The 27,890-nt window shown below is 51.6% G+C and overlaps 2 protein-coding genes across 5 annotated transcripts; one reads left to right on the top strand and one right to left on the bottom strand.

Annotated features, from left to right (window-relative positions):
- Positions 1 to 732: 732 nt before the first annotated feature.
- On the top strand, positions 733 to 7,565 carry LOC122749619 (CD177 antigen-like). Of its 4 annotated transcripts, XM_043996065.1 has the most exons (6): positions 733 to 857; positions 1,013 to 1,147; positions 1,254 to 1,436; positions 4,246 to 4,428; positions 6,242 to 6,376; positions 7,192 to 7,565. In XM_043996065.1, exons 2-6 carry the CDS (start codon positions 1,087 to 1,089, stop codon positions 7,392 to 7,394), a joined length of 765 nt encoding a protein of 254 aa, XP_043852000.1. In that variant the 5' UTR covers positions 733 to 857; positions 1,013 to 1,086; the 3' UTR covers positions 7,395 to 7,565. The 4 variants fall into 4 exon arrangements, with proteins under 4 accessions (XP_043852000.1, XP_043852002.1, XP_043852001.1 ...); XM_043996067.1 differs by lacking the exon at positions 1,013 to 1,147 and having other exon boundaries at positions 735 to 857; XM_043996066.1 differs by lacking the exon at positions 1,013 to 1,147 and having other exon boundaries at positions 738 to 879.
- A 3,975-nt stretch (positions 7,566 to 11,540) lies between these two features.
- LOC122748255 (CD177 antigen-like) lies at positions 11,541 to 27,388 on the bottom strand. The gene is made up of 11 exons (XM_043993922.1): positions 27,329 to 27,388; positions 27,090 to 27,236; positions 26,584 to 26,757; positions 26,226 to 26,378; positions 25,995 to 26,150; positions 23,732 to 23,759; positions 14,926 to 14,992; positions 14,014 to 14,176; positions 13,500 to 13,682; positions 12,069 to 12,200; positions 11,541 to 11,749 (listed from the first exon to the last, which is right to left on the bottom strand). Exons 1-11 carry the CDS (start codon positions 27,384 to 27,386, stop codon positions 11,541 to 11,543), a joined length of 1,470 nt encoding a protein of 489 aa, XP_043849857.1. The 5' UTR covers positions 27,387 to 27,388.
- Positions 27,389 to 27,890: the final 502 nt, after the last annotated feature.

Raw genomic sequence — 27,890 nt, 5'->3', positions numbered from 1 at the left:
CTCAGTGGTGGAAGAAAAGGTGGGGCGGGTGTGAAGAGGGGAACGAAGCCGGATCCGTAGCACGTGGGGACCATGTCCATCACGCACTCCACCAGCCAATGGGGAGAGAAGCCCCTCCCCAGAACCAATCCCACCTGTCAATGCCGACGGATGCCCCCATTCCTTAAAGTAGCCAGTAGAAACCCACCCTTCTGCACGGCCTTGGCCAATGGGGGGTGGCGGGGGTGGGATGGCGGTAAAGGCTGGCTGACCAATGGGGCGGACTCTTCTGCCCCGCAACTCATCCCCACTACCATCATGGGGAAGGGTGGGAACAGGGAAGACTGGCCCCGCCCCCTGTTTACTGGCTGGAGTGAGGGGCCGTTAGGGAGGGGGAGGGTAGGAGGAGCATTAGGCCGGGCTTGGCTGGGGGGAGGGAGAGGCGATGCTAGAGAAGGGGGTGGGCCTTTGGGGGTGGGCCCTGACGTGAGAGAGGGAATGAGGCGGGACTTGTGCTATGGGGGAAAGGAAGGGCCGGGTTGAGTTATGGGGAGGGTGGAGGCAGGACTTGTTTTGGGCGGAAGGTGGAGGCGGGGCTTGTGGGGAAGGGGAGGCGGGGCTTATGGTTGAGGGAGGGAGTTGTTGGAGAGGGAGGTGGGACTTTGGGGGCAGGGTCTTGGTATGAGCACATACATGCTTATTGATTGGGGAGGGAAGGAAGCAGGGTTTGGGCGTGGGGGAGGGGGGGTTGGGGGCTTCTCCAACTGTCTGAGAGCCCCCTCAGAGCCTCCTCTCTCTGGGACCCAAAGACCAGTTGAGTGGAGGGATGGAGTCTTAGAAATCCGAGCCTTTAGAGTGACATCAGGGAGCCTGTTGGGGTGAGGGGAGATCTGATGATGGGTGGGTCCTGACATCGGGGAAGACACTAGGATACTGGGGGGAGGAGAGGGGATGCTTGGGTCCCCGTAGTGGGGGTTTCGAGGAGGAGCAGGGGTTGTGCCCTTCATTTCCCTGCTCTCTTGGTACCCACCAGAGTCCTGGGTCCCAGGGGCCAGGGAGTGACAAAGACAGGACAACCGCAGGGCCTAGGAAGGTCCAGATCACGCCATGGGTTGTCCAAGCTTCCCGTTGCTGCTCGGCCTCGTGGGAGCTTCGCTAGTCCGGACTGGTGTGTGTGTGTGTGTGTGTGTGCGTGCGCGCGTGTGTGTGTGAGGCGGGAGCCCGGGTCCCTTCGGGGAGGGTCCGCTGCTGACCACGCCCGCCCTCCTTCCCAGAGGACCATCCCGTAAACCCCATCTTCCCGCTGTTCCCGCCCATCACCTGTTACCACACCGAGATGCTGTACTTCGGACGGAAATTGAATTCAGAGCCCGAGCTTTGGAGCTCCAGCCTTCAGCACTCCAAGCGCTGTGAGAACTGGGAGGTGTGTCAGGAAACCCTGCTGATGCTCGAGACAGGTAAACTGAGGACAGCTGATCGAAGAAGGGGGTGCGGTGGGACAGTGACTGAGTCAGGCTGCTTTAGAGGATTCTCAAGGTCTTTGCATATTTATCTAGAAAATTAAGGGGAGTTATTAGAGGACTGCTAAAAGTCCTCCCAATGCTTACAGTCTATGATTCTATGATTCACTTGCTCTCCCTGGACCCCAGTCTTTTCTTTTCTTTTTTTTTTTTTTTTTAGTGAGGCAATTGGGGTTAAGTGACTTGCCCAGGGTCACACAGCTAGTAAGTGTTAAGTGTCTGAGGCCGGATTTGAACTCAGGTCCTCCTGACTCCAGGGCCGGTGCTCTATCCACTGCGCTACCTAGCTGCCCCAGACCCCAGTCTTTTTATCTGTGTGTCCCCCTCACCTGTGGGGCTCCCAGCAAAGCTCAAGGCACTCTGTGGGTCAGTATTCCCTAAAAAGTATAGGTCCATCACTTGCGTAAGCCCCCCAGAGGAGCCATTAGTTCAAAACCAAAGATTCAGTCTCGAATACCATAGAAAATACTGTGATAATTCAAGGCATCCTGAGGTACACATAGGATGCCTGCTCCCATAGGTTACCACACACTACAGAAGAAAAAAAAAGCCTAAATGGGGAAAAACAGGTATGGAGAATATGGGTGATGTGAGAACAGATCTATGGGGCACACAAGTGGCCAGCACATACACCTGGCCCAGGCCCCTAACATCCCTGGCCCTTTAAGTTTGCACCTTCTCCCGCGGCCCTGCCCTGCTCATCCCAGGGTCTCTGGTGCACCCGCCACTGTGGTCACTGAGCTGCTCTCTGCTGCCATCTACTGGGGACTCCTCCATCCTAATGGGTGCTGGTTAAAAAGCATCGTCCAGGCTGAGTTCTTTAAAGGCAGAGCTTGGGCTGTGACCCCCACCCCCACCTCCCCCAGCCAGGGAGGAAGCTAAAGCCAGCAGAATGCCTTCAGTCACGGGGTCTGCCGCTATCCAGAGCCGACTGAGAGTCCATCATCCCAGACAACTATCTGACTTTGGGAAAAGAAAATCCATTTAATTCCAGGATCATCCTTGGTCTGAGTCTTGTGTCCCCCAAACTATGTCAAGGACTCGGTCCAGAAAAGACCCCCAGGAGAAGTTTGAAGCTCTGGGATGAGATAGCCCAATCCTTTTTGGCACACCAAAAAACTGGGTAACCTTCAAAGCCAGGCTGAAGAGGGCGAGGGCATCGCCCTCCCTCCTGCTGGTCCGAATTCTTGCCTTTCTTATGGGTATCTGCCTGGCGTGTGCCCGCCTTCTTTCCAGTGCAAAAAGAGGGGTGTTTCTTTTTTTTTTTAGAATAGAATTTTATTTTCCAAAATATATGTAAAAACAAATTTTAACATCAATTTAAAAAAAAATTGTTCCAACTTCTCTTCCTCCTCTATTCCCACCCCCACCCACTAGAACTCAAGCATTTCAAAATAAATTATACATGAGTAGTCATGGAAAACATTCCCACATTAGCTAGGTTGTGAGAAAAAAAACAGTCAAAAAACTCCCAAAACATCAGACTGAGGAATTGTCAAAGAGAAAAAACATTTTTTTAAAAAATGTGTTTCCAGGGGCAGCTAGGTGGTGCAGCGGACAGAGCACTGGCCCTGGAACCAGGAGCACCCGAGCCCAAATCCGGCCCCACACACCCAACACCCACCAGCCACATGACCCCGGGCAAGCCACCCAACCCCAATTGCCTCACCAAAAAAGAAAAAGAAAAGAAAAGAAAAAAAATGTGTTTCCAACTATTTCAGATACTATCACTTCTTTCTCTGTAGATGGGTTGCCATTTTCATAGTCCTTCAGGGTTATATTGGACCATTGCCTTGCTGAAAATAACCACATGCTTCCCAGCAGATCATTTTACACTATTGCTGTTATTTTGTATACAGTGCATTTCACTCTGCTTCAGTTCATGTAGGTCTTTCCAGGTTTTTCTAATAGTATCCTGTTCATCATACCCTATATAATGTACCTTAAACTTGACAAAGAATTTTCTTCGTATTAGCCCAGCAAAGTCATCATAACTATTTCCCTCCATCCTATTCCCTTCCCATGATATTTACTCTATTTTCCATCTTCTTTTAAACTATTCCTCCTCAAAAGTATTTTACTTCTGACTGTCCCCTCCCCTAATCTGCACTCCCATTTTTTTCACCCTTCCTTCCTTATCCTCTTCCCCTCATACTTTCCTGTAAGGTTAAATAGATTACTCCTCCCAACTGGGTGTGAATGTTATTCCCTCCATGAGCCAACTCTGATGAGTTTAAGGTCTTTGAGCTAATTCTATGTTCCAAATTTTCTTCCTCCCTCTCTCCTCAACCCTCCCTATGAAATCAAGCAATTCAATATTTCACACTTGTGCCGTTATGCAGAACATTTTCACCTTCCTTGAAAGTATTTTGCTTTTTACTACTCTCTCCCAGAATCTGCCCTTCCCTCCTTCCCCTCTCCCCCCCCCTTATCTCCCTCCCCTCCCTCAGGGCAAAATATATTACTATACCCACTTGAGTATGTATGTTAGTCCTTCTTTGAGTCAATTCTGATGATATTAAGGTTCAATCACTCCCCAATTCCTTCCCCCTCTTCCCCTCCAAGAGGGGTGTTTCTATCGACGTGTAAAAAGGGGGCTGGGCTGTCACGAGGCAAGTGGAGGAGGGGGTTGTAGAGACTGAAGTCCGGAGCTGTTTATGCCGGCTCTTCACTGACCCCAGGCTTGGGCCCAGCACCCTCTTCCCCCAGTGTCCCAGCCCCTGATAACCTGATGCTCCTCTCCTAGGGCCCCATTCACTGATTGTGGGCAGTAAGGGCTGCACTCCAGCGGGAAACCGGATCTCCGGGGTCACTGAGCACTTGGGTCCACCAGGAATTATCATGACCTCCTATGTCCGCTTCTGCAACGTCAACTACTGCAACAACGCGAGCAGCACGGCCCCTGTGCTGAGGCCCAGGGCTCACAAAGGTAGCCTAGGCCTCCAGGGGCCCATTGTTTCTGCTTTTCAGACCCCCACCCTCTCACTGGCAGGATCTCCTAGCACTTCTGCCCCTTTGCCTAGAGTTCCTGACCTCCCGATAATTACTATGCCTCTGCCCCTAAAACCTGTGCTATCGACCATAGCTCCCTTGTATATCCTAAAAGTCTCCCTCATTCTCCCCATATGTCCCCATAGACCCTCCCTGTGGTATTTTCCAGGCTCTCAGTTACCTCATCTGTTGATCTCATAGACCGCCATAGACCACTGGCTTATCCCACTACATGGCTCCCTAGTTCCTTTATTTCCTATCCTGCCCCCATCTGTTCAGAGCCCACCCATCTAGTGTAAACAGTAGAGGGACCTCCGAGGTCATCTCACTCAACATCCTCATTTTAGGCTGTTGTCTTTACTTGTAGTTGAAAAACTTACTTTTGGGGCAGTTAGGTGGTGCATTGGATAGAGCACCGGCCCTGGATTCAGGAGGACCTGAGTTCAAATCCAGCCTCAGACACTTGACACTTTCTAGCTGTGTGACCCTGGGCAAGTCACTTAACCCTCATTGCCCCACAAAAAAATAATAAAATGAAAAACTTACTTTTATTACTGGGAAGCTCGATAGCTAGCCTGACTTCCTATACCTGTCTTAGCATGTATTGTCCAAAGACCAACCAGATGCTTCCATTTTATTGGGGATTGCTTTCTAGCTGATGGTAACCCTCTCATTGTATAGATGGGGGACTAAGACTCCAAGAGGGGACTTCCCCTAGGTCACAGACAAGTCAGGGGCAGAGCCAGGAGCCACCCCCAGTCCCCCTGAGTCTTTTTTTTTTTTTAATTTTTGGTGAGGCAATTGGGGTTAAGTGACTTGCCCAGGGTCACACAGCTAGTAAGTGTCAAGTGTCTGAGGCTGGATTTGAACTCAGGTCCTCCTGAATCCAGGGCCGGTGCTCTATCCACTGTGCCACCTAGCTGCCCCCCACCCCCCCCCCAGTCTTTTTTTTTTTTTTTAGTGAGGCAGTTGGGGTTAAGTGACTTGCCCAGGGTCACACAGCTAGTTAAGTATTAAGTGTCTGAGTTCGGATTTGAACTCAGGTACTCCTGACTCCAGGGCCAGTGCTCTATCCACTGCGCCATCTAGCTGCCCTCCCCCCTCAGTCTTAATTCAAGTGCCACCACACGGCATTGCCTCCCGGACCAGCATGTCTCCCAGACTCTGCTAAAGAGCCCTGGGCTTGGGGTTCAGATTCAGACCCTCACCCTAAATAGCCAAATACCTAGTTAGTCACCCTGTGTGATTCTGTGTTTTCCCAAAGAACTTTTCACTGGGTGGCCAACCTAATAGTGGTGAGGATCCTGGCATTCCTCAGCAAGGCTGGTTCTTGATGAACAGGCTCAGTTAGCTGGGTTTGTGTTCTAGGCCTCCCAGAAAGAGTAGAATCTGCCTTAGCAGATTCAAGGAGGCAGCAAGTACCAAGATGGCCCGTGGAATACACAAATGCCAAAAGGAGATGGGCAGGCCCATGGCCAGTACTTGGGATAATGGAAGGGCTGCCCCTGGGCTCTGCCCTTGCAATGCCGGAATGTTGGGGGCTCCCTGAGGGAGCTGAATGGTCAGAGTCCTTGGACAGAATGCCCGTATCCATGAGATGACAAGGCTGTGAGAATATTCGGGTACTGGAGTGAAAGATGGATTGGAGTGGGGAGACCATTGGTCGGGGGCTTCCTGGGACCCCAGGCTCCCTTTACCTTGGACATTCCTCCTTCAGTGCCCACCCCAGTGATGCCCATTCCCTTCCTCAGTCATTAGAGACTCAGACCACACCTTGCGCTGTCCGACCTGCTTGGCCTTGTACTCCTGCCCCACAAAGGTCCGCCTCCGTCGGTGCAGTGAGAAAGCCCTGAGATGTTACAATGGAACCATCCACATCAAGGGAGGTGAGCACCAGCCGGGTATCGTGGGGGTGGTCCTGAGTGTCAGAGGGAAGGAGGTAATTCAGAGTGTGCCCCGTTGGAGTGGAGCGCCCCCCCCAGGGCCTCTCCTAAAGCCGCATGGCTAGGAGTGCGTCCTGGGGGGAGGAACCCCAATGCTGCCTCCTACCATCTGCACAGCCTCTGGGGAGCTTCTCTGGGGCCTCCAAGAGCCTCGCTGGCCGGCTCTGCATTTTGTGGTCCTGAGAGGGAGGCTGGCAAAGCAGGCAGAGCGAGTGCTGGGCTCAGGACCTGCCTTAGGAGCCGTGGGATTCTGGGAAGGTTTCTGAGCTCAGGTTCATCAGCTGTCAAACCAGGGGTAAGAAGAGGGTGATTGTGAGCAGGAAATGGAAGCCACCCAGGGGAGATGCTGGGATCATAAGCAGGGTTCAAACGCAGGGCCTTGGAGCCCAGCCACCAGAGGCCTTCCAATGCGCTGCTACTGTTTAGAGATTTCTAGCCTGTCAGAGCTCAGAGGGACCCCAGAGGGACCTCAGGAGCCACCTGTCCCACCTTCCTCAGTTTACAAGGACAGAGATCGGGGAAGGATGATGTAGGCTCCTCAATCTGGGGCTGGAAAGGGCCCTGGGGGCTATCTAGTCATTTTACAGAGAAGGAAACTGAGGCCCTAAGAGGAGAAGCAGCTTGCTCAAGGCCAAACATTGGGTTTGTGGCAGGATTAGGGTGCTGAAAAGAGGCCTCCAAGCAAGGTCTCACGACTCTTGGCACTGTGCTGCTGCCCACCTGCTCTCTCTCTCTGGTCTTCCCCCTACCCCTCATAGAAGGCACCTCCTATGACCTGGGCTTGCTCGGCTGCTCCACTGTGCCCACCTGTGACCTGTTCCTTGGCATCGAGGCAATTGGCCCGTTCACCCTGAGCGAGAAGTGCTTGGACCACCATAACGTCTTGTGGCCAAGGAGCCAGGGGGCCCCTTGGCCCGCCTGGGTCTGGACCCTTGGGCTGGGACTGCTTCTCACTCTGTAGGCCGAGGCATCCTCAGAGCAGACACCACTTTGAGTCTCCCAGGAGGAGGGGCAGAGGGGAGCCCCCCGGGCCCAGAGGGGAGGACCTGAGATCCCAGGGGCAGGAGGTCTGCCCAGAGTCCCAGTAACCCCAGCACAGGGCTGCCTGCTGCACAGGTATTCAATAAAGATAGAAATGGATGATTCTGTTACTCTTGTCTGCTGCCTGCACTTATTGCTATGGTTAATCATGAATGATAATGATAACAACTCCCTTCTTCCTTGGGCTCTCCCTTCACCTAGGATCCCCCCATACACACACACACATACACACTGTTATTATTCATAAGGGGCCCAAGGTTGGCAGAGTCCTCTGTGCTTTCTGGCCCTCCACCCCTGGACTTGGGAGCTGGGAGACCCAGGTTCAAATCTGGGCTCTAGCTATTCCCTCTCTGGACCTCAGTTTCCATCTTATAAAGTGACAAAGATGGATCAGATGGGATCCGAAGCCCCACCTAGCTCCCGTTCTCCATGACTCTGAGTCTGCGTAGGTGGAGCTGCAGCGGTGCCCCCGGCTCTTCTCTGCTGACAGAGGAAGAAGTGGAGGCTCTGAGAAATGATGAGGAGACACTTTGGTAGGCACTGCAAGCTTCCAAAGTCTCTTTCTCACCTCCTATTAGCCAGAGAGGCACCAGAGGGGAAGAGGGGAAGAGATTTGCCTCTGGCCACACAGCAAGGCAGCGGAAGGCCAGCCCACTGTCCTTGGTGGCCACCCTTGGCTCTCAGTGGGCTTCCCACAGCCAAAACGTGCTTCTGGCATCCGCATCATTGAGCAGCTTTTCACAGTCCCTGCCTGCTAGCCTGGAGCCACTTGGTTAGCGCTCTCTGGTGATCCTAGTCAAATGCCAGGACACCTCTTTGGGGAAACTGGCACAAAAGGGTTGTATGCGAAAAAGAACCCCAGTCTGGGACTGGGGAGATGATTCATTTACCACCAGGCACAGTAGGGAGAAGGAAGGGAACTTATTCCAACAATTAGAGCTGCCTCTGATGAAAGTGACAAACGGACTACTTCTGGGAGGGTGGGGTGCCGGCTGATCTCCTGTGTGCCAGCCTTGGCACTCCTCATGGGAGGGCTGGACAGGATCATTGGTGGACATGGTAAGTGGATTGAGAGAACTCAATATCAATGTAAATATCAATAGACATTGATAGCCTCTGAGGGCCTGTGGTGACACCCACAAGATTCTCCTGGCAAATGATAACCCACCAGCCCTGGAGTATTAAGAGATGGAGGACTATCTCCTCAAATCGGCAGCTCAGCTGAACATACTTTTTGGAGATGAATGAAAGAGAGTCCTTTAAGAGTTGACATGGGCTCCAAGAATTTGTGGAGGACACGGTCAACTGCAAGAAGAGCTTGTATCATTGAAGTAGGAGGTCAGTGGGAATCTTTTAACTGCCACTACTGTGTGTGTGTGTGTGTGTGTGTGTGTGTGTGAGAGAGAGAGAGAGACAGACAGACAGACAGAGACAGAGAGACACAGAGACAGAGACCTGATTTCAAATCTAGACCCAGAAACTTACTGTGTGACCCTGGGAAAGTCATTTAATTTCTATCTGCCTCAATTTCTGCAATTGTTAAATAGGGATAATAATAGCACCTCCCTCCCAGGGCTGTTGTGAGGATGAAATGAGATATTTGTAAAATGGTAGCACAGTGCCTGGAACATAGGAAACTAGACTACATAAATATCAGCTCTTATGAGAGAGAGAGAGAGGGACAGGGGCAGAGGGTGCAGGGATGGAGACAAGGGGCTTGGTGGGGGGAGAGAGGAACTATTCCTTTTTGACAAGATGAATAATTTAACAAATGATAAAATTGAACAATGAGTCAAAGTGAACAATAACAACCTTAAGTTGTAAATGGATCGAAAGGAAACAAAGGTTCGCCAAACACAACCCAATCCCGTGTCGCCTACTGGAAAGACACCTAACGTGGTGATGAGGGAACATTCAAGATGAAAGGAGAGGTTAAAATGTACTACACTTCAACTGATTCTAGAAAATCTGGAATTGCAGGGATGAGAATGGCCAAAACTGGATTCCAATTTGAAAGCATTAAATGAGTCAAAGAGATAGCGCGCTTAAAGATACCACTGACAACTCAATCTTCTCCATATCACTTGTCCCCATAACTAACAGCATAAGGTTGAGTCGGGCTAGGAGACAGGATTCCACATTAATTTACAAGTGTTAGCCACGGTGGGAGGAGACATCAGCTTAGGTCCCCACCTGCCCTTTGGGTCATCCATTGACCTAGAAGTGTAGGGGTGGTCATGAGAAGAGGACAACATACATGACTGTTGACTGACAATCATTTCCTCCAAAGGTCTATCATCTAGGAGGTGTGGGATTGGAAAAGGAGGTGGGCAGGTCCCGTGGCACCACTTCAGTATTGGGGTATTGGTGTACAGGACACTTCAGTCCAAGGCCTGAGCCACAGTATCCAAGCTGAAATATGCTTAGAGGCCTGAACACATTAGAAAATTGCAGTTCTGAGGGAAGGAGGCTGGACCCTGGCTAGTGTCTGGCACAATCTTCCTCCAAACAGCCAGCTGGGAGCTGCCAGCCCTCACCACGCTGCTTCTGATGACCTGCCCCTTGCTCTGGAAGAGGGGAAGGTCTTGGGAAAAGGCCAGGGATGCAGGTGGAGAAGCTAAGCTTCTGTTACCATCTGGGACCTACAATGGAGAATTCTCAGGCCTCCTCTCCTCTCCGTCTCCCCTAGGTTAGAGCTGTCCAACAATGGCTGCCTCTATAAGTAGTGAGCTCCTTGTCACTGAAGGTATGGGAGGTAACATGGTACAGTGGAAACAGTACTGGCTTCAGTCCCCCTCTGATGCCTAACTTTCCGTGTGGTCTATTAAGTGACCCATCACTGGACCTCTGGGCTTGTTTCCTGGTCCGTAAAATGAGGGGGTTGGATTAGATGGTATCTGAATTCCCTTCCCGTCCTGGATCGGTGACCTTAGTGATGGCTGGACAACCGCTGCTCTGGGTGCTGGGGGTGGGTTCCTGTGCTGGGTAGAGTTTGGACTTCAGGCACTCCAGGGAACGGCTTTGCTTAGAGTTGTGAGGATTCTAAGTCTGGTCCTGAGACTCCCTCGGGCATGAACAGGGAGCCTGGGCAGGAGGCAGGAGCCGACTTTATTGGGCGCATTCGGCACAAGCCAGCTGTGGAAATTTATTTTGATTTGGGGACCCTACCTTTAGGCTGAGATTAGAAAGCCTTATGCCCTCAGGATCTCTCCCCCTCCTCCTCAGCTTCAGCTGAGCAAAAAAGCCCCGTGGGCTATACAAGACCCCAGGTCAGACAGCTGGGGAGAAAAAAAGCCCCCAGCTCCCTCCGACCTGAGTGGAGCTATCTGAAGGATCCCGGATGGCCTGTGCTGAGGCATGAGGCTCGAGAGCACCCCCCCCCCAGCTGGCAGATTAGCTTGGTCTGTGGGGGCGAAGGAAGCCCCGAGATTTGAGTGGAGAGAAGAAAAGGTATATATAGACCTGGGAGTGAGACAGGAGAAGGGAGACGGGCTAGAGGAGGACAAGAAGAGGTCAAGAGGCGGCTGAGGAGATGGCAAAGATTGGAGACTAGAGACGGGGCTATAAGGACGCAGGAGAAGACGGGAAGGACTAGGAGCAGGCAAAAGAGAGGCCGAAGGGCAAACTGACAGAGCAGACAGACAGAAGGTTACAGGCCTTAATACAAACCAGGGAAAGTGTAAGGTGCCCTGAGGCCAGAGGCGGCAAAGGCCCTTATTGTATTCAAGAAGTTCCAAGCACAGCAGGTGGGAAAGAGACCGCAGGAAAACAGTCAGGTTGTACATTTTATTTCCCTGTATTCTTAATTTTCAACAGTATCTCATAAATAAACTCTGCTTGGATTATTTGGTTAAGAGGCTTCTTAATCTTTAGATTCTCAATAGCGGAGCAGTGTGGTGGAACTTTATAAACGGCCCACATTAAATTAACAAAGTCAGATAGCCAGTCAGTCAAAAGTCCCCAGATTAGTCCTCTAGTCATCCATAGATCAGTCCTCCCCAAATTAGGCCCAGTCAATTCAAAAATATTTCACACAGCTCCATCACGGCCTCCCATCCCCTTCAGGCTACAGGATCAGCAGGGAGCCCAGGCCCAGAGCCCATACAGGGGCAGGGAGGATGCAGCTGCCACGGTCCATCCTAAAGTTGTCAAACAAGCTGCTCCTGTCACACAGCTCTCTCAGCTCCAGGGGCCCGATCGTGTGGGTCCTGTTCAGCAGTCGGCAGTTGATCTCACCCATGCAGCCCTCCACATCCACAGGGGTCCAGATGCCTCCTGGGGGTGGGAGGGAGAGAGGGTGCTTAGCGGGGGATGGCCGATCTCCAGGCAACCGTCAGTGGGGACTCTGATGTCCAGGGACTCAGCTTCCCCCAGATATCTTATCCTTCAACCCTTGGGAACCCTCCCCACCCCCATCCCTAGTCCCTCAGTGACCCAAGCAGCTGTCTTAGCCACCCCACTCCTGGCACCTCAGGTGTTTGTCTCTCAGCCCTCCAGACATCCCCACCCCTTCAGGATCCTGTCACCCCCTTCCCAGCTCAGCCAGGGGCCCGCGCAGCCCCAGCCCCAGGGACCCAGGCCTCTCTGCTCTCACCTCCCTTGATCATGATGGTCCCGCTATAACAGGAGAGGGTGTGCTTGGGGCAGTGCATGACAGGTGAGCCAGGGATGCAGGGCCCCAGAGAGATACAGGTAGGACACATGAGGCCCTCTTGGTGGGGGCTGACTAGAAGGGGAAGAGAAGGGCTGTCAGTGCCAACCCTGGACCCCAGTGTCTCTCACTGCCCTGTTCAAGGCTGGGCCCTCATCATGCCCACAAACAAAGCATTTTTCTTATCTGCATCTACTGTGGGGTGTAGTTGCAGAGCTGCAGATACGGTTCTAGAATCATTTCCATTGACCCAAAGCTGGAAATGCCCAGAAAACACAGAATGTCAGAGGCAGAAGGGCCCCAGTGCTTAGAATCCAGTGGAGGGGACAGTTTGGTGGCACAGTGCATAGAGTTCTGGGCCTGGAGTGAGGAAGAGCTGAGTTCAAATTTGGCCTCAGACACTTACTAGCTGTGTGGCCCTAGGCAAGTCATTTCACCTTGTTTGCCTGTTTCCCCATCTGTAGAATGAGCTGAAGAAGGAAATGGCAAACCCTCCTGTATCCATGCCAAGAAAACCCTACATGGGATGTCTGAAACAAGGTCGTCATAGGACTTTGAGCCCATCTAGTCTAACTTGCTCCATTTATAGAGGAAGAAACTGAGGCCCTAACGTTGGGGCCACCTGGAGGAGGTTTTAAAGAAATTCCAACTCTTTGGGCAGTTTGAGGGGATTCTGTGATCATGTCTGCCTCCAGGGGGTGAGAAAGGCTGGAGGCAGAGAGAGGCAGAAAAGGGGAGGCAGAAGGAGCATTCCTCAGTTATCCTCATATGTGTGATGGGTCTTTGGCTGATCACTTTCCTGGCCTTCCTTGGTGAGCCCCAGGGGCCTGGCTGGGGCTGGGCTGGTGGGGGGGGGCGGCGCCCAGAGGCTTTGCCTCCAAACACTAATCCCGAGCTCATGGGGCTGTTGTGAGAAGCTGGGGAGGTAGCACAGGGGTTTGGTAATTGTACAGGGCTGCATAGGCATATATTCTTCCTTCATCACAGAACAGGAGAATCAGGAGACGCCAGGCTGCAGTCACAGAAGCCAAAGGGATGTTAGGGGCCTCCTCTCTTCATTGCAGGCCCGTGCGAGGCACTAGAGAACACGGGACATCAGAGCTGGATGGGCCTGGCCCAACCTCCTCACTGGGGGTGCAGCCAAGGGAAGGCTCCTAAGAAGTAGGCCTGCTTAAAGTCAGCAGTGAGCACAATGTCATCTCACCTGGACCTCCTGAGAACTCTGGGACAAAAGGGCTGTGATTTCCCCACTCTACAGAGAAGCAAGCTGAGGTCCAGAGAGTGGAAGGACCAGTCAGAGGTCCTCCTCAGAGTCGGGCCCTCCCACTGCCCTCCCTCAAGGCCACGGAGAGAGGGGAAGATTCTCATTCTCACCTGCCCCTTTCGGGGGCTCTGTCAGCGGTCTTGGGTCTGTGTAATTGTTACAGAAATCAGTGGAGCAGAAGTGTGTGTACGAAGTGGCTGCCACACCCGGGGGCTGCGTGTACTTGACAACCGTGGGCTCCTGCACACTGTCACGGAAGCAGCCTTTGGTGGCTATGATAATCCCCTGCAGTTCTACAAAGACAAGGTTCCACAGAGAGGGACTTATGTTCCAGGCCTGCACTTGGTAAGGAGGAGCCCCAAGAGTTTGGGGACTCTGGGAACAGGGGCAGGGCAGGGTGGTGGTGGCTTCAAATCTTGCTCTGGCCTTAATGTATTCAGTGACGTGTCCCCTGGGCACCCTCCCTCCTCCTGGCCCCTGCTCTCCTTCATTCTAGGCTTCTTCCTCCCACAGGCCCCCCCTGGGGGAGGGGACAGATGTCTCAGCCCTCCAGGGCCTCCCCAGGGAGAGGAGCCCTCATCCCCCGGGCAACTTCCACTGGCCCAGGAAGCCTCCATGATGTGCCCATTCGGAGCCTCAGTGCGCTCACCACCGCCATCTCCAGGGCATTACTTCCTGGAGGCATCTGGGGCTCTGCTTCCAGTCTTCTCCAGCCCAGCCTGGCCAAGTCATTCATGCCAATGACAATCGAGCCCCAGGCTATTGGTTTCCTCTCCATCTCCTCAAACTGGAGCCACGCACAGGGCCAGCCCCAAGGCTGCAGAAGGCTCCAAGAGCTTCCTGTACTCGACCCTGTGATTTGGGGCAATTTACTAAACCTCTCTGGGCCTGTTTCCCTGACAGCTGAGAGAAGCAGTTGGTCTGGATCAGTGCTTCTTAAACTTTCCACTTGTGACCCCTTTTGGTCTAAAAAATGTTTACGAGACCCCACCTTTTACTGTGGCCAGATTGTTTGCGGCCCCCACCTTCGGTTATGTGACCTCACAGGGCCGAGACCCACGGTTAAAGACGCTTGGGTCAAGATCCGCTCCAGGTCTTCCAGTTCTAATCCATAATTGTACAATTTCTCCTGTCCTTTTACCTCTCTGAACCTCCCTCCTCTTACACTTGCTCTTCATCCTCCCTCTGTCTCTGGTTCCTTGATCCTTACTGTTCCTCTAATTCATTATCCCGAGAGAGGCCCTTGTGGGGCACAGTGGACAGAGCACCTGGTCTGGAGACAGGAAGACGAGTTCAAATCCTTCCTTGGACACTTACTCCGGGTGCCCGGGAGCAAGTCCCTTAACCTCTGTGTGCTGTGGTTTCCTTAGCTGTAAAAGGGGGTTAACAGCAGCAGCTCCCTGCCAGGGTTATCGAGAGGATCCAGTGAGATAGTTGTCAATTGCTCAGCCTATCGCAGACACTCGGTGAATGCTTGTTTTCTTCCTTCCTTCCTTGCTCACACGGCACCCTTTACTCTTGAGTTCTCTTGCCTACCTTCTCCTTCTGCTGATCCTCAGCCTTAAACTGTCTCACCGCCCGCCTTCTCTGCTCCTGCTCCCAACTGCAGAACAACAAAGCCTAGAGGAAGTCATCCCAGTATGTGGATGTGTGGCTACAACTGGGCCCTCACCACCGCAGGACATTCCTCTCTCTGGCTCATCGTCCCTGCCTGGCTTTATCGTGCTCCTCACAGTAGTCGATCCTTCCCCATACCCCTCCTTCAGCACAATCTTTTTCTCCATCCTCTTCCCCTTTGCTCCAGCCTCAGAGGTTAGGTAGCCTTTCTCCTTCTCAATGGGTACTCTTCTATTGGTCCTTTACAGCCTATCGCTCCCATCTCCTTCAGGACCTTGTTCTGTTCATCATTCCCTCTTTCATGTCTTCAATGTCTTATTCTCTCCTGGACTGTTCCCTGCTGCTTAAAACATCCCCAGGTTTCCTCTATCCTAAAACAAACTGAAAAACGCAAACAAAAAGCAAAATCAAAAAATTTACCATGACCCTGCCATCCCCTTAAGCTCTCTCTTTCCTTTCACGGGTAGCATCTTATAAAGAGTCCTCTATGGCAAATTAACACATTGTTGGTGGAGCTGTGAATTGATGTAACTATTCTGGAAATCAATTTGGAATTATGCTAAGAAGATGACTAACTGCCCAAATGTCTTACTGTTAGGAATATACCCTGAGGGGGAAAGGTCTCATATACACCAAACTATTTACAGATGCATATTTTGTGAAAACAAAGTTGATGTCACTCAACTGGGGACTGGCTGAATAAGCCATGGTATAGGAAAATGATGGAATATGAATTGCGGGCAGAGGCTGCTCCCTGGCAGAGTTGGGGATCACAGGTAAGAATCACCACCCAGACTATCAGGCTCAGGGGATGGGGCACTTAGGCTAGCTGACTCCCCTTTTTTAAAAAAATTCTTGAATATAAAGGATGACTTTCTAGGTGGAGGATGTGATATATTAGGAATGGAAGGTAATGTAAAAACAAGAGCTTTTTTTTTTTTTTTAAAGAAAGAGGATTCAGAACTGGATGCTTCTACCCCCATTCACTCATCAAGCCCCTGCTTAAGAACCTACCACTCAATTGAACTTCCTTCACAAGTCATCAAGGTCCTCTTAACGGCTAAACCAGATGGCCAGTATCCTCAGTTCACATCACTTTTTTTTTTTGTGGGGCAATGGGGGTTAAGTGACTTGCCCAGGGTCACACAACTAGCAAGTGTCAAGTGTCTGAGGCTGGATTTGAACTCAGGTCCTCCTGAATCCAGGGCTGGTGCTTTATCCACTGCGCCACCTAGCTGCTCCCACATCACTTTTTTTTTTTTTTTTTAGTGAGGCAATTGGGGTCAAGTGACTTGCCCAGGGTCACATAGCTAGTAAGTGTTAATTGTCTGAGGCCAGATTTGAACTCAGGTACTCCTGACTCCAGGGACGGTGCTCTATCCACTGTGCCACCTAGCTGCCCCCCACATCGCTTTTTTTTTTTTTTTAGTGAGGCATTTGGGGTTAAGTGACTTGCCCAGGGTCACACAGCTAGTAAGTGTTAAGTGTCTAAGGCCAGATTTGAACTCAGGTACTCCTGACTCCAGGGCTGGTGCTCTATCCACTGTGCCACCTAGCTGCCCCCCCACCATCACTTTTAATGCTCCCACACTCCCTGGTGGAGCCTCCCTTGGCTTCTGTGACACTGCCCTATTCTGGGCAGATATTTCTCCCACTCATTTTCCATTTTTTTTTTCTGAATCATCATCCATCTCCCCTTCTAAGGCTGTCTGAAGCCTCCTCCTTTTCTCACTCTTACCTGTTCCCACAGGTCCAAGCATAGATGATTCCCAAACCTACATGGATAGCTTTATCTCCCCTCCGCATCATTAACTGCCCTCTGGACACCTCTAGTGTCCATCCATCAGCACTTCAAATGTTTCAAAACAGGGTTCATCATTTCCTCTTTTATGTCTTCAATTTCTTGCTCTCATCGGACTTGTTCCCTGCTGCCTGAAACAGATCCAGGTCACCGCTATCCTTAAACAAAACAACCACCCAGAAAACCCTTTTGCTAGATCCTGCCATTTCTTCAAGCTATCATGTCATGCCTCTAATCCTGTTTCTATCCTTTCATTGATAAAATCCTAGAAAGATTTATGGAATGCTCATTAGTGCATTGTTGGTAGAGCTGTGAACTGACGCATCTATTCTGGAAAGCAACGTGGAATTAAATTAGAATTAAATGGGGCAAAGGGCCTGAGAACTGGCCCTTGCTTTCTTGCAACTCCCCGGTTTCTCATGAGTGCCACGACATGCTTCCAGGCCCCCAGCTTTATAGTGCTGGGACATCCCAGACACTTTCCCCTTTCTCAGCGCATAGTCAGTCATCGGTAAGTCTTGTCCCTTCTTCCTTCACCACATGTCTCCTATCTCGCTCTTTCTGCCCCCTCACATGGTGGCTCCTCTCATGGTTCAGTCCCTCATCACTGATCACCTAGATACTTGTAATCACTTCCCAACAGGCTCCCTTCCTCCAGCATCTCCAATCCAGCTTCCTTTATGCAGCTGCCAAAGCAATCAATCTTTGTAATACACACGCACACACACTATATATTTAGATATAATATATATGTGTGTGTATATATGTATATGTTATATATAATATATATTTATGTACTTTTTTGGTGGGGCAATGGGGGTTAAGTGACTTGCCCAGGGTCACACAGCTAGTAAGTGTCAAGTGCCTGAGGTTGAATTTGAACTCAGGTCCTCCTCAATCTAGGGCTGATGCTTTATCCACTATGCCACCTAGCTGCCCCTTCTCTACTAGTTTTTTGTTTGTTTGTTTGTTTGTTTTTGTGAGGCAATTGGGGTTAAGGGATTTGCCCAGGGTCACACAGCTAGTAAGCGTCAAGTGCCTGAGGCTAGATTTGAACTCAGGTCCTCCTGACTCCAGGGCTGGTGCTCTATCCTCTGAGCCATCTGGCTGTCCCCTACTAGTTTTTAAGATAAAATACTAATCCCTTTCCTCAGCCTGGCATCCAAGGCTCTCCACAATCTGGCTCCAATTTGCCTTTCCAGGCTTACTATGTATCCCTAATTCCTCACCCTCTCTCTGCTCCAGTCAAACTGGCTTGTTGTTGCTGCTCTCTAACGAGGCCTGAAGTTGACTTTTTGTACCCAAGTGCAAGACTTTCACATTGATCACTAAAGATTATCAGCTTCATCTTGATGTCCAAATGTCCCGATCCTCTTGCATATCAGTGTTAGCTCATTCCCCTTGGTTGAGGGTCACTGGTTAAAATGCCTGACAGCAGTCCATTTCCCTTTTCCCAGAATGCTCCTCTCAAAGCTCACTTCAGGCACTACCTCCTCCTGAAGCCTTTCTCAGTTCTCCTCTGCTCAGTGTTTTCCCCCTCATCACATTTTCTTAGAGCACATCTCTTGGATCACAACTTTGTCCACTAGTCTTCCTTTCTGGTGCTATGCGTTTCTGCAGAAGGGCCAGATCCCTTATAAAATGAAAGCTCTGTGAGGGCAGGCCCTGTTGCTTTTTTTGTATTTGTACCATGAGGGCCTAGCCCTGCTAGCAGCATAGGTTAGTAATGAAGGTCTGTTGGGTTTGAAATAGGAGCAATGGGGGAGTCCCAGGAAACAGATTTGAAATCAAATGTCATGACAATCAGAGCTGTCCCAAAGTGGGATGGGTGGCCTCCACAGGTCTGAGTTGTTTGTCCATTTCGGGAGTAAACCCAGGATGGTGGGGATGTTGCCTAATGTTCCGTCCAGTCCCAGGTGCTACTAGTTCTTTCAGTGCTGCATGTCAAAGCACTGGGGCCTTAGAACATGAAATGCCAGAACTGGGAGCAAATCTAGAATAGGGAATATCAGTGCTGGGGACAAATCTAGAACAGAGAGTATCTGAGCCTTAGAACAGGGAATGTCAGAGCTGGGAAGGCTCTTAGAACAGGGAATATCAGAGATGGGAAGGCCCTTAGAACAGGGAATGTAAGAGCTGGGAAGGCCCTTAGAATAGGGAATGTCAGAGGTGGGAGCAAATCTAGAACAGAGAGTATCTGAGCCTTAGAACAGGGAATGTCAGAGCTGGGAGCAAGTCTAGAACAGAGAGTATCTGAGCCTTAGAACAGGGAATATCAGAGCTGGGAACAAATCTAGAACAGAGAATATCAGAGCTAGGAGGGACCTTAGGACATAGAATGCCAGAACTGGGAGGGGCCTGAGAACAGAGAATATTTTTAGTCCCTCCCAGCTCTAAGGTTCTCTGATTTTAGGTAGGGTTAGAGGCCTTAAAGGAAGGCTGGAAGGGCAGTGATAGGCCAGACACAAACACCTCTTGTTTACCTGTCTCTAAGATGAGAATAGTGTCCTGACACAGGTCCTCTTCTTCACATTCTTCCTGTAGTAATTCTGTCCAGTTGGCCAAGAATTCCGTGGGGTTTTTCCCGGCTTTTATCAGTATGCCCCGGTTACAGACGAGGGCTCCTAGGGAGGAAGGGGCAGGGATGAGCTTCCAGTCCTCCCCTTGGGCACCGAGAGTCCACACGGGGCCTAGCCTGGGGGCTCAAGGTCCTTACACCCACCAGCCAAGGCAAGGGCAGCGACTAGGAAAAAGAGGAGCAGAGGAAGCCTTGCATGCCAGGGCCCCATGGTACTGGATTCCTGGGCCTGGAAGCAGGATATGGTAGCTGCCGCTCAGTCTGGTGATCCAACCAGTCAGGAGGGGTCAGGAAGGGAAGAGTGGGGATGCTGAGGGGGAGAAAAGGTGGCAAAGATGCTTATTGTTTGACATAGTGCCTGCCCAAGGACCCAGGCGTGCCCTCCCCCACAGAACCTTGGTGTCTCCTCCTCCCCCACAGGACCCAGACGTCCCCTCCCTGAACACAAGCCTTGGCTTCTCCTCCCCCCCCCCCGCCCCCGCCCCTGGTGTCCCCTCCCTCACCACAGGACCCAGGTGTCCCCTCCCCCCCAGGACCCAGGTGTCATCTCCCTCATCACAGGACCCAGGTGTCCCCTCCCTTACCACAAGAGCCAGGTATCCCCTCCCCCACAGGATCCAGGTGTCCCCTCCCCCCCAGGACCCAAGTGTCATCTCCCTCATCACAGGATCTGACCTCCCCTCTCCCCCAGGACTCAGGTGTCTCCCTACTCCCCCTCTCGGTCCACTCCCCCATTCCTAGGGGTCCCGGGGTCCTGCCATCCCTGCCTCAGGACTCCAGCCCCACTCCAGGGGGCGGAGTCTCCATTGGGCCCTCCTCTCCTCTGCCTCAAGACCCCCCACAGACTATTAGAGGAGCCGCACTAGGCCCCGCCCCCAACCGTCTGAAGCTCAGCCCCGTCTCCTCCTCTCTCCCCTTTCCCTCCAGATCCTGGATTTAGGTGGGGGGGGGGCGGGACCAGCCTCCTTCTGGTCTGAGAAGTTCGACGCCCCATTGGTGGCCTGGTGGCTCTTCTCTATTGGTCCAATATGGGGCCTCCAGAGAAGGGTTCGACTGCCTATTGCAAACGTGCTTTGAAATGGTTATCATCCCCTTTCCTGGTGGCTGGCTGGCTGCCTATTGCATGTGTTTCTATCCTTTCCTCCCCTTTCTCAAATGATTCAGGTGCTGCTGTTGTTGGCGGAGACCCAGGAGGCTGCAACAACTGTGTCTGTCCCTGCCCTGAGCCTTAGGCATTTTGTTTGTCTTTGAAGGTGCCGGCCTTCTAGCTCCTTCAGAGAAGGTCCTCAGTTCTAGGATTAGAGTCCCTCTTGCCTGCCCAAGATCAGCCACTTCAGGAAGACTCTTTCCTGTCACTTCTTCCTTCTTTGGTTCCTGGCCCCTAAGAATCCCTGCTCATGCCTCTGTCCCACAATCATCTGGTAACATGAAATGTTTCCCTACCCCCACATGTGGGCTGCAACAAACCCAAGTTTGGAAGCCCTTCTGAACTGCTTGGCATAAATAAATGCCTTTAGTCTGAGGAGAAACTATGTTGTTCTCTTAGTTCTTTCCCATACACCACACTTCCTCCTTTTGGGATGGTGAGGTGACTATCTGGTGGGAGGAAGTGAAGTTGATGGGTGAGGTCAGATCAGGGAAGGTCTTGATTATGGTAGGAGGATGCGGAAACCCTCTTGTGCATTAGGAAATGGAAAACTGACTGACACCCTGGGATTTCTAGTTCAGAGGGCCAACCATTTCCTCTTTCAGGTGTTTTTGTTTTTGTTTTTTAGTGAGGCAATTAGGGTTAAGGGACTTGCCCAGGGTCACACAGCTAGTAAGTGTCAAGTGTCTGAGGCCGGATTTGAACTCAGGTACTCCTGACTCCAAGGCCAGTGCTCTATCCACTGCGCCATCTAGCTGCCCCCTTCTTTCAGTTTTGAGAATGATTTTGGACTAATCTTTGAATAGTATGGCAAATTAGAGTCACACCTAGGAGTTCATAAATGGATGCATATGGTCTTCAAGATACAAGGCTGAGAAGAAGGAATGTGGCCTTCCAGCTAGAAAGAGAGCTTACCAGCCCTGCCCAGATGTGCAGGGGAAGATGCTTCTCCAGGCACTGGAGCAGAAGACTTGAAGTGAAGCTTACAGTTGTTCTCAAGCACTTATGGAATTTGGGGGGGGGGATCCCCCAACACTCTGCTCTTTCTCCAGTTTCTCCTCATTTGTTCCCTTTACCTAAATATTTCCCATATCCTAAATTTTGCCTCAAACAAAGAGGCCCTGAGTTAGTTAGAAATCAGCACAAATTTAAACTAAAGCAGAGACAAACCTTTCCCTGAGCCCTAGGAATTTTCCCAACTGGGGGTTCTGAGTTAGTGGGATTATGCAGGGTGGGTCAAAAGCCATGATATTTTAATGACTTCTTGTTTTTTCTTTATTTTTCGACATTTATTTATTTATTTATTTTTTTTTTTAGTGAGGCAATTGGGGTTAAGTGACTTGCCCAGGGTCACACAGCTAGTAAGTGTTAAGTGTCTGAGGCCGGATTTTAACTCAGGTACTCCTGACTCCAGGGCCGGTGCTCTATCCACTGCGCCGCCTAGCTGCCCCATTTTTCGACATTTATGAGATTTGATCTTTCACACATAATGTATATTCATTTCCTATGTATACTGTATGTGGTGCTATGGTATTGTTAAGTTAAAAACAAAAAATAAAGGCGTTATTAAATACTGAAATCCATTTGTGACTTTTGGCCCATCCTGCACTACTAATTTTCCGACTGACATGAACTTCTTTAAGTAGCAGAGCCCTCTCATGCACCTGAGGGTCATCACACTGACCCAGGATAAAAAGTAATTGTAACAGGGTGTAATTGATTGATTTTCCAGGGGAAAAAAGAGGAGTATTGAGGTTAGGGCTAGAGCAGAAAGAATCACATCCTAACCCACTCCTGGAGCCCTCCCTCTGGGAGGAGAGGCATGGCTTGGGAAGGATTCAATTTTTCCTTATTGAAAGGAGAAAGGAGGGAAAGGATTAAGTCCTGGAGGGCCAGCTGTACACCACACATCCTGCATGGGATTCTTTTTCCTTAAGAAGTCCTAGAAAACACTCTTCTTGAGGTCTAGGTTGTGAAAGGGTGTGTGTATGTGGGGGGGTGGAGAATAAGAGAATGAAAGTGGATCAGATGGGGGCAGCTAGGTGTCGCAATAGATAGCACCGGCCCTGGATTTAGGAGGGCCTGAGTTCAAATCCAACCTCAGACACTTGACACTTACTAGCTGTGTGACCCTGGGCAAGTTACTTAACCCCAATTGTCTCACAAAAAAAAAGAAAGTGGATCAGGTGCCAAACTGACAGTAGGTGCTGCTGGCATTGAGAATCAAGGACAGGGATAGGGCAGATCACTGAGAACACCACCCAGCAGGCTCCAAGGCAGAGGTCAGTGGTGAGAGGACACTTACAAGACCATCTTTGCTGGAAAGGCCTAAAACACTCCAGAACACAGCTGGAACCAGATTAAACTGCAACTTGGAGATATTTAGCAAAATCAATAAAAATACAACAAAGCATAAGTAACATTACATTTTAAAACTAAGTCAATATGCAGCCTGCAGAGATCCTTATGTACAGATCAGTGTTCCCATTTCTATTTGAGTTCACATCACTGCCTTAGAACAGGGAATGTCTGAGCTGGGAGGACCCTTAGAACAGGGGATGTCAGGGCTGCAACGACCCTTAGAACAGAGCTATCTAGAGAGTTTTAGTTATTTTTTTACACAGACAAAACCAACACAGCTAAAAGAGAAACAGGTAACTGGCAAAAATCTTTACAGGAATTTCTCTGATAAAGGTTTCATATCCAAAATATAAAAGGACCTGACTAAAATTTATAAGAATAAGAGCCGGGGCCACTGGGTGGCGCAGTGGATAGAGCACCAGCCCTGGATTCAGGAGTACCTGAGTTCAAATTCAACCTTAGACACTTAACACTTACTAGCTGTGTGACCCTGGGCAAATCACTTAACCCCAATTGCCTCACCAGAAAAAAAAAATTAAGAAAGAATAATAGCCATTCCTCAACTGATAAATGGTCACATAATAGGAACTAGCAGTTTTCAAAGGAAAAAAAAGCCACCTTTCAAAAAAAAATGAAAAAGTGCTCCAAATTCTAATTAAATGAAAATTAGAGCAGCGTAGAAGTTGTACTTCACACCCATCAGATGACAAAGAAGGGAAAGAAGAGCTGCTGGGAGGGTCTGTGAGAAAAGAGGAACACTAACACACTGTGAATTGGTCCCAGCTGTTCTGGAAAGTAACCTGGAACCAAGCCCCTGAAGCCACCAAACTGTGCTTACCTTTTGACGCAGCAACACACTAGGCTACCTGTATTTCACAGGGATCAAAGAGGGAAAAAACCCATGCATGTGTACAAAAATATTTATGCTTTTTTTTACTATAGTAAAGATCCAGAAACAAACATAGGCACTAGTCAACGGGGGAATAGTTAAGTAAATTGTGGTATACCAATGCCATGCAATATTCTTTTTTTTTTTTTTTCTGTGGGGCAATGAGGGTTAAGTGACTTGCCCAGGGTCACACAGCTAGTAAGTGTTAAGTGTCTGAAGCCAGATTTGAACTCAGGTACTCCTGAATCCAGGGCTGGTGCTTTAGCCACTGCACCACCTGGCTGCCCCTCCATGCAATATTCTTACACCCAGAATATACCAAAATGTATGATTTCACAGAAGCCTGGGAAGCCTTGTACGAATTGAGGCTGAGTGAAGTGAGCAGGACCAGAACAATTTATATAGTATCATTATAAAGAAAAACATGTTTTAAAAATGAGTTTTTATTTTAAACTGAACAACCAAAGAGAGTGGACCTTTGCACATACATAATCAAGGATGCTAGATGAAGCTGCACAACCCGAACTTCCTTTTAAGTCAATAATAAAATCAGATGCAAGGCCATCCATCTGAGCTTGTCTCTCATACGTCCTACACCCAGCTAGAAAGTAAAGAATGGGCCTGGGAATGGACCATATGTGTCATTCAATGACCAGCTTACCTAAATTGGAGAAGGCTTTCACCCAAGTTGGCCAAAGCGGGGGATGGATTTGTGACTATAGCAACTAAGTCATGTTTGTTAAGGCATGGAACAAGTTGTAGGGATTGTGGGATTTACAAGCTGAAAGTTCTCTAAGGAATGAGAGACTGAGGTTAGATACATGAGGCTACATTGATTAGAGAAGGCCTTGAAGGAGGATGTGCCACCACTCTCCATGTCAAGTGGAGAATTATTTGTTTATTAGGCACCTACTGTGTGCTCATTTCCGTGTTGAACTCTGGGGATACAAAGGAAAGTAGAAGATGGTCCTTGCTCTTGTGGGGCTCTTAAGTCTAGTGGAGGAGATGATGAGCAAACCACCATGTACAGATGAGCCATAGACAGAATACTCTAGAGATAACTCCAGAGAGGAAGCTCGAGCGTTGTGGGGGATTGGGAAGGGCTTATCTAGGATGGGATTTTAGATGGAGATGACAATGGCCGATGGAGATGTGAAGTGTCAGACATGCCTTGCTCCAGGAACCACAAGGCATCATTAGATTTCTGTGAATCTTTTGCTTTATGAGGTTCCCTAGCATCATTTTCTTTTTTTTCTTTTTTTGCGAGGCAATTGGGGTTAAGTGACTTGCCCAGGGTCACACAGCTAGTAAGTGTCAAATGTCTGAAGCCAGATTTGAACTCAGGTACTCCTGAATCCAGGGCCAGTGCTCTACCCACTGTGCGCATCATTTTCATAAACGAGACAAGCGAGGCCCCAGGAAGTGGTTTGCCTAAAGTTACACAGGGGCAGTTATAAGGTGCAATGGATAGAGCAACGGGTTTGAGTCGGGAACACCTGATTTGAGAATCAGGCCTCAGACATTGACTAGGTGTGTGACTGTGGGCCAGTCCCTTAAAACCCTGTTTGCTTCAGTTTCCCCATCTGTAAAATGAGCTGGAGAAGGAAATGAGCAACCTCTCTTTTGCCCCAAAAATCCCTCAAATGGGGTCATGGAGAGTTGGATGTGACTAGAACAGCTGAATAAAGGTTACATCCATGTTGGTGGAAGACACAAGCACACAGGGGATATTACCTAAGTCTCTTTGGAGCCCTGAAGCTTAGAAAACAGTAAAGCTGAAGCCTGAAAGGAAAGATCCCTGAGGCTAGAATCCCGCCTGCCTACTGGGTCTGGGGAAAGCAGGCCGGACTCCGAAGACCAGGAGCCCCTGAAGGAACACAGGGCCTCAGACGGCAGGACAGAGGTATAGCTTTATTGTCAAGACACGTTGATTCTTTCCGTCCTCCCCAAGCAGAGCCCCTTGGGACAGGGAGGTGTGCCTGGGGGGTAGAGGTAGCCTAGCAGAGCCATTGGGGAGGGAATCCGATCGGGATCCCCCATTAGATATGGGAGGGAAGGAGGCCGCACTTGTGCAGAAGGGCCTCAAGGACCAGGATGGGGGACAGAAGACCGGGCGTTCAGAGACAAGGGTCGGGGGGGGCTCAGAGCATCCCCCACAGGGCCAGCAGGGGGCCCAGTCTCCCCTTCCAGGCCGCTCTGGGGTCTGGCACACCGTCCCTCACAGTCCAGCGGCCGGACAGGTCCTGCGCGTCGCTCTTGTCACAAGTCTCCCTCATGGCGATGGGCCCAGGCGTCCAGAAGCCGTCCAGCAGGCTGCAGTCGGCCCAGGACCCGCAGCCCCACACGGCCAGGGGCAGGGAGGAGTTGCCTGCAAGAGAGGGAGAGTGGGACGGGGCCCCGGACAGCCCGGCCGGAGCCCGAGCCCGCCCGCCGCCGGCCTCACCGGTCAGGAGCTCGAGGACGCCCCGGTAGCAGCGGGTCTCCTCGGGGCAGGGGGTGAGGGGCGGGTCTTCAGGACAGGATCCCACGGCGGCGCAGGCCGGACACCGGAGGTCCCCGGGCGCCAAGGCGCTGCGGTTGAGTCTTCTGGGGTTATCTGGGGAGATGGGGCCGGCTCAGGAAGTCGGAAGGGGGCCCCCCAGGGCAGCCAGAGGAGCCCCTAGAGGAAGCCCCCGCCCCTTAGAGGCTGCGGGAGGGCCCCGGTTCCCATCCTGCCTCCGCGGCCACCCCTGTAAAGGAGGGCTCATGCCGCCCCGCCCCCAGACCTGCTCCTCCGGGGGCGCCCCCCCCCCCGGGGTTACCCGCCACGTTCCAGAGGGAGGCCGCGCTCTGGTCATCGTTGCACAGATCCTCGGAGCACATGTGGTTGTAGAGGGCGATGCTCACTTCGGGGGGCTGCCGGTACCAGGACATCCCCGAGGTCTGCAGGCCCGGCAGGGTGCAGCCCTTGCTGCGGAACGCTGTGACCACGGGGCCTGGGGGAGGGGAGGGCGCGAGGATGAGGGGGTCTGGGGAGGGGGCCTGGGGGAGGGGAGGGCGCGAGGATGAGGGGGGCGCTGGGGAGGGGGTCTGGGGGAGGGCGCGAGGATGAGGGGGCGCTGGGGAGGGGGTCTGGGGGAGGGCGCGAGGATGAGGGGGCGCTGGGGAGGGGGTCTGGGGGAGGGCGCGAGGATGAGGGGGCGCTGGGGAGGGGGTCTGGGCGTGGGCATGCGGGGGTGATGGGCAGTGGCGGGGGGGGGAGGGGTTTGCGGCATCATCCCTGCTTTGGGCAGGGCCCGCGGTGGGGGGTGGGCAGGGGCGGCCCCACCCGTGCGCACGCGCAGCAGCGTGTGGTAGCACACTTCCAGCTCCTCGCACTTCAGCACGTCCGAGGCCGGGCCGGGGCTGGGGCTGGGGCTGGGGCCGGGGCCCAGCTGGGTAAGCGGCATCAGGTGGCAGCGCAGCTCGGCCGTGCCTGCGGGGACGATGCCCGGTCAGCGCGGTCCCGCTCCAGCCCCCACGGCCTCCCCCACCCCCTGCACCCCGGCCCGGCGGGGGCTCACGCACGGCTGAGGCAGAGCCACAAGTGGCAGAGCACGGCCTGCAGACACAGCCTCCCCGCCATGGCCTTCGCCTCCGCAGCCCAAAGCACGCAGCCGGAGGGGGCGGGACCCTTCGCGGCGGCAGCATCGAGGGCGACGTCCTATTGGACGCCTCTGAAAAGCGGGAAGGAGTGACCTCACCTACTGGCAGAACAACCGGTCGCTAAGTGATCTCGAAGCGTCATTGGACGAAGGGGAAGAGGGCGGGACCTCTGGGGTCGAAGCACTGGCTCTCCCTTCAACCCATTGGCTCAGTTCTCTGTCCTTCACCCTATTCGCTAAGGCCTCTGCGTTAGGCAGATGCTGGGACTGCCACGGAAAGGGAAGGGGTGAGGGTGGGGGTAGGGGCTGCCCCGCAAGATGGAACCATTGATCAGGATCACGCGGTAGGGCATGTTTGAGGCCCCGAACATGAGCATCGGAGGTCAGACTGGAAGCACGAGGACATCTTAGGGTCCAGAATAGTAATAGAAGCCGGCAGTTGTAGAGTGCTTAAAGGATCGGGAAGCGCTTTACCATCCCATTTT

This window comes from Dromiciops gliroides, chromosome 3, assembly GCF_019393635.1.
Source record: "Dromiciops gliroides isolate mDroGli1 chromosome 3, mDroGli1.pri, whole genome shotgun sequence".
NCBI lineage: Eukaryota > Metazoa > Chordata > Mammalia > Microbiotheria > Microbiotheriidae > Dromiciops > Dromiciops gliroides.
Note: the sequence above shows the minus strand (reverse complement) of the source record. Positions and strands in the feature narration are given on the sequence as shown.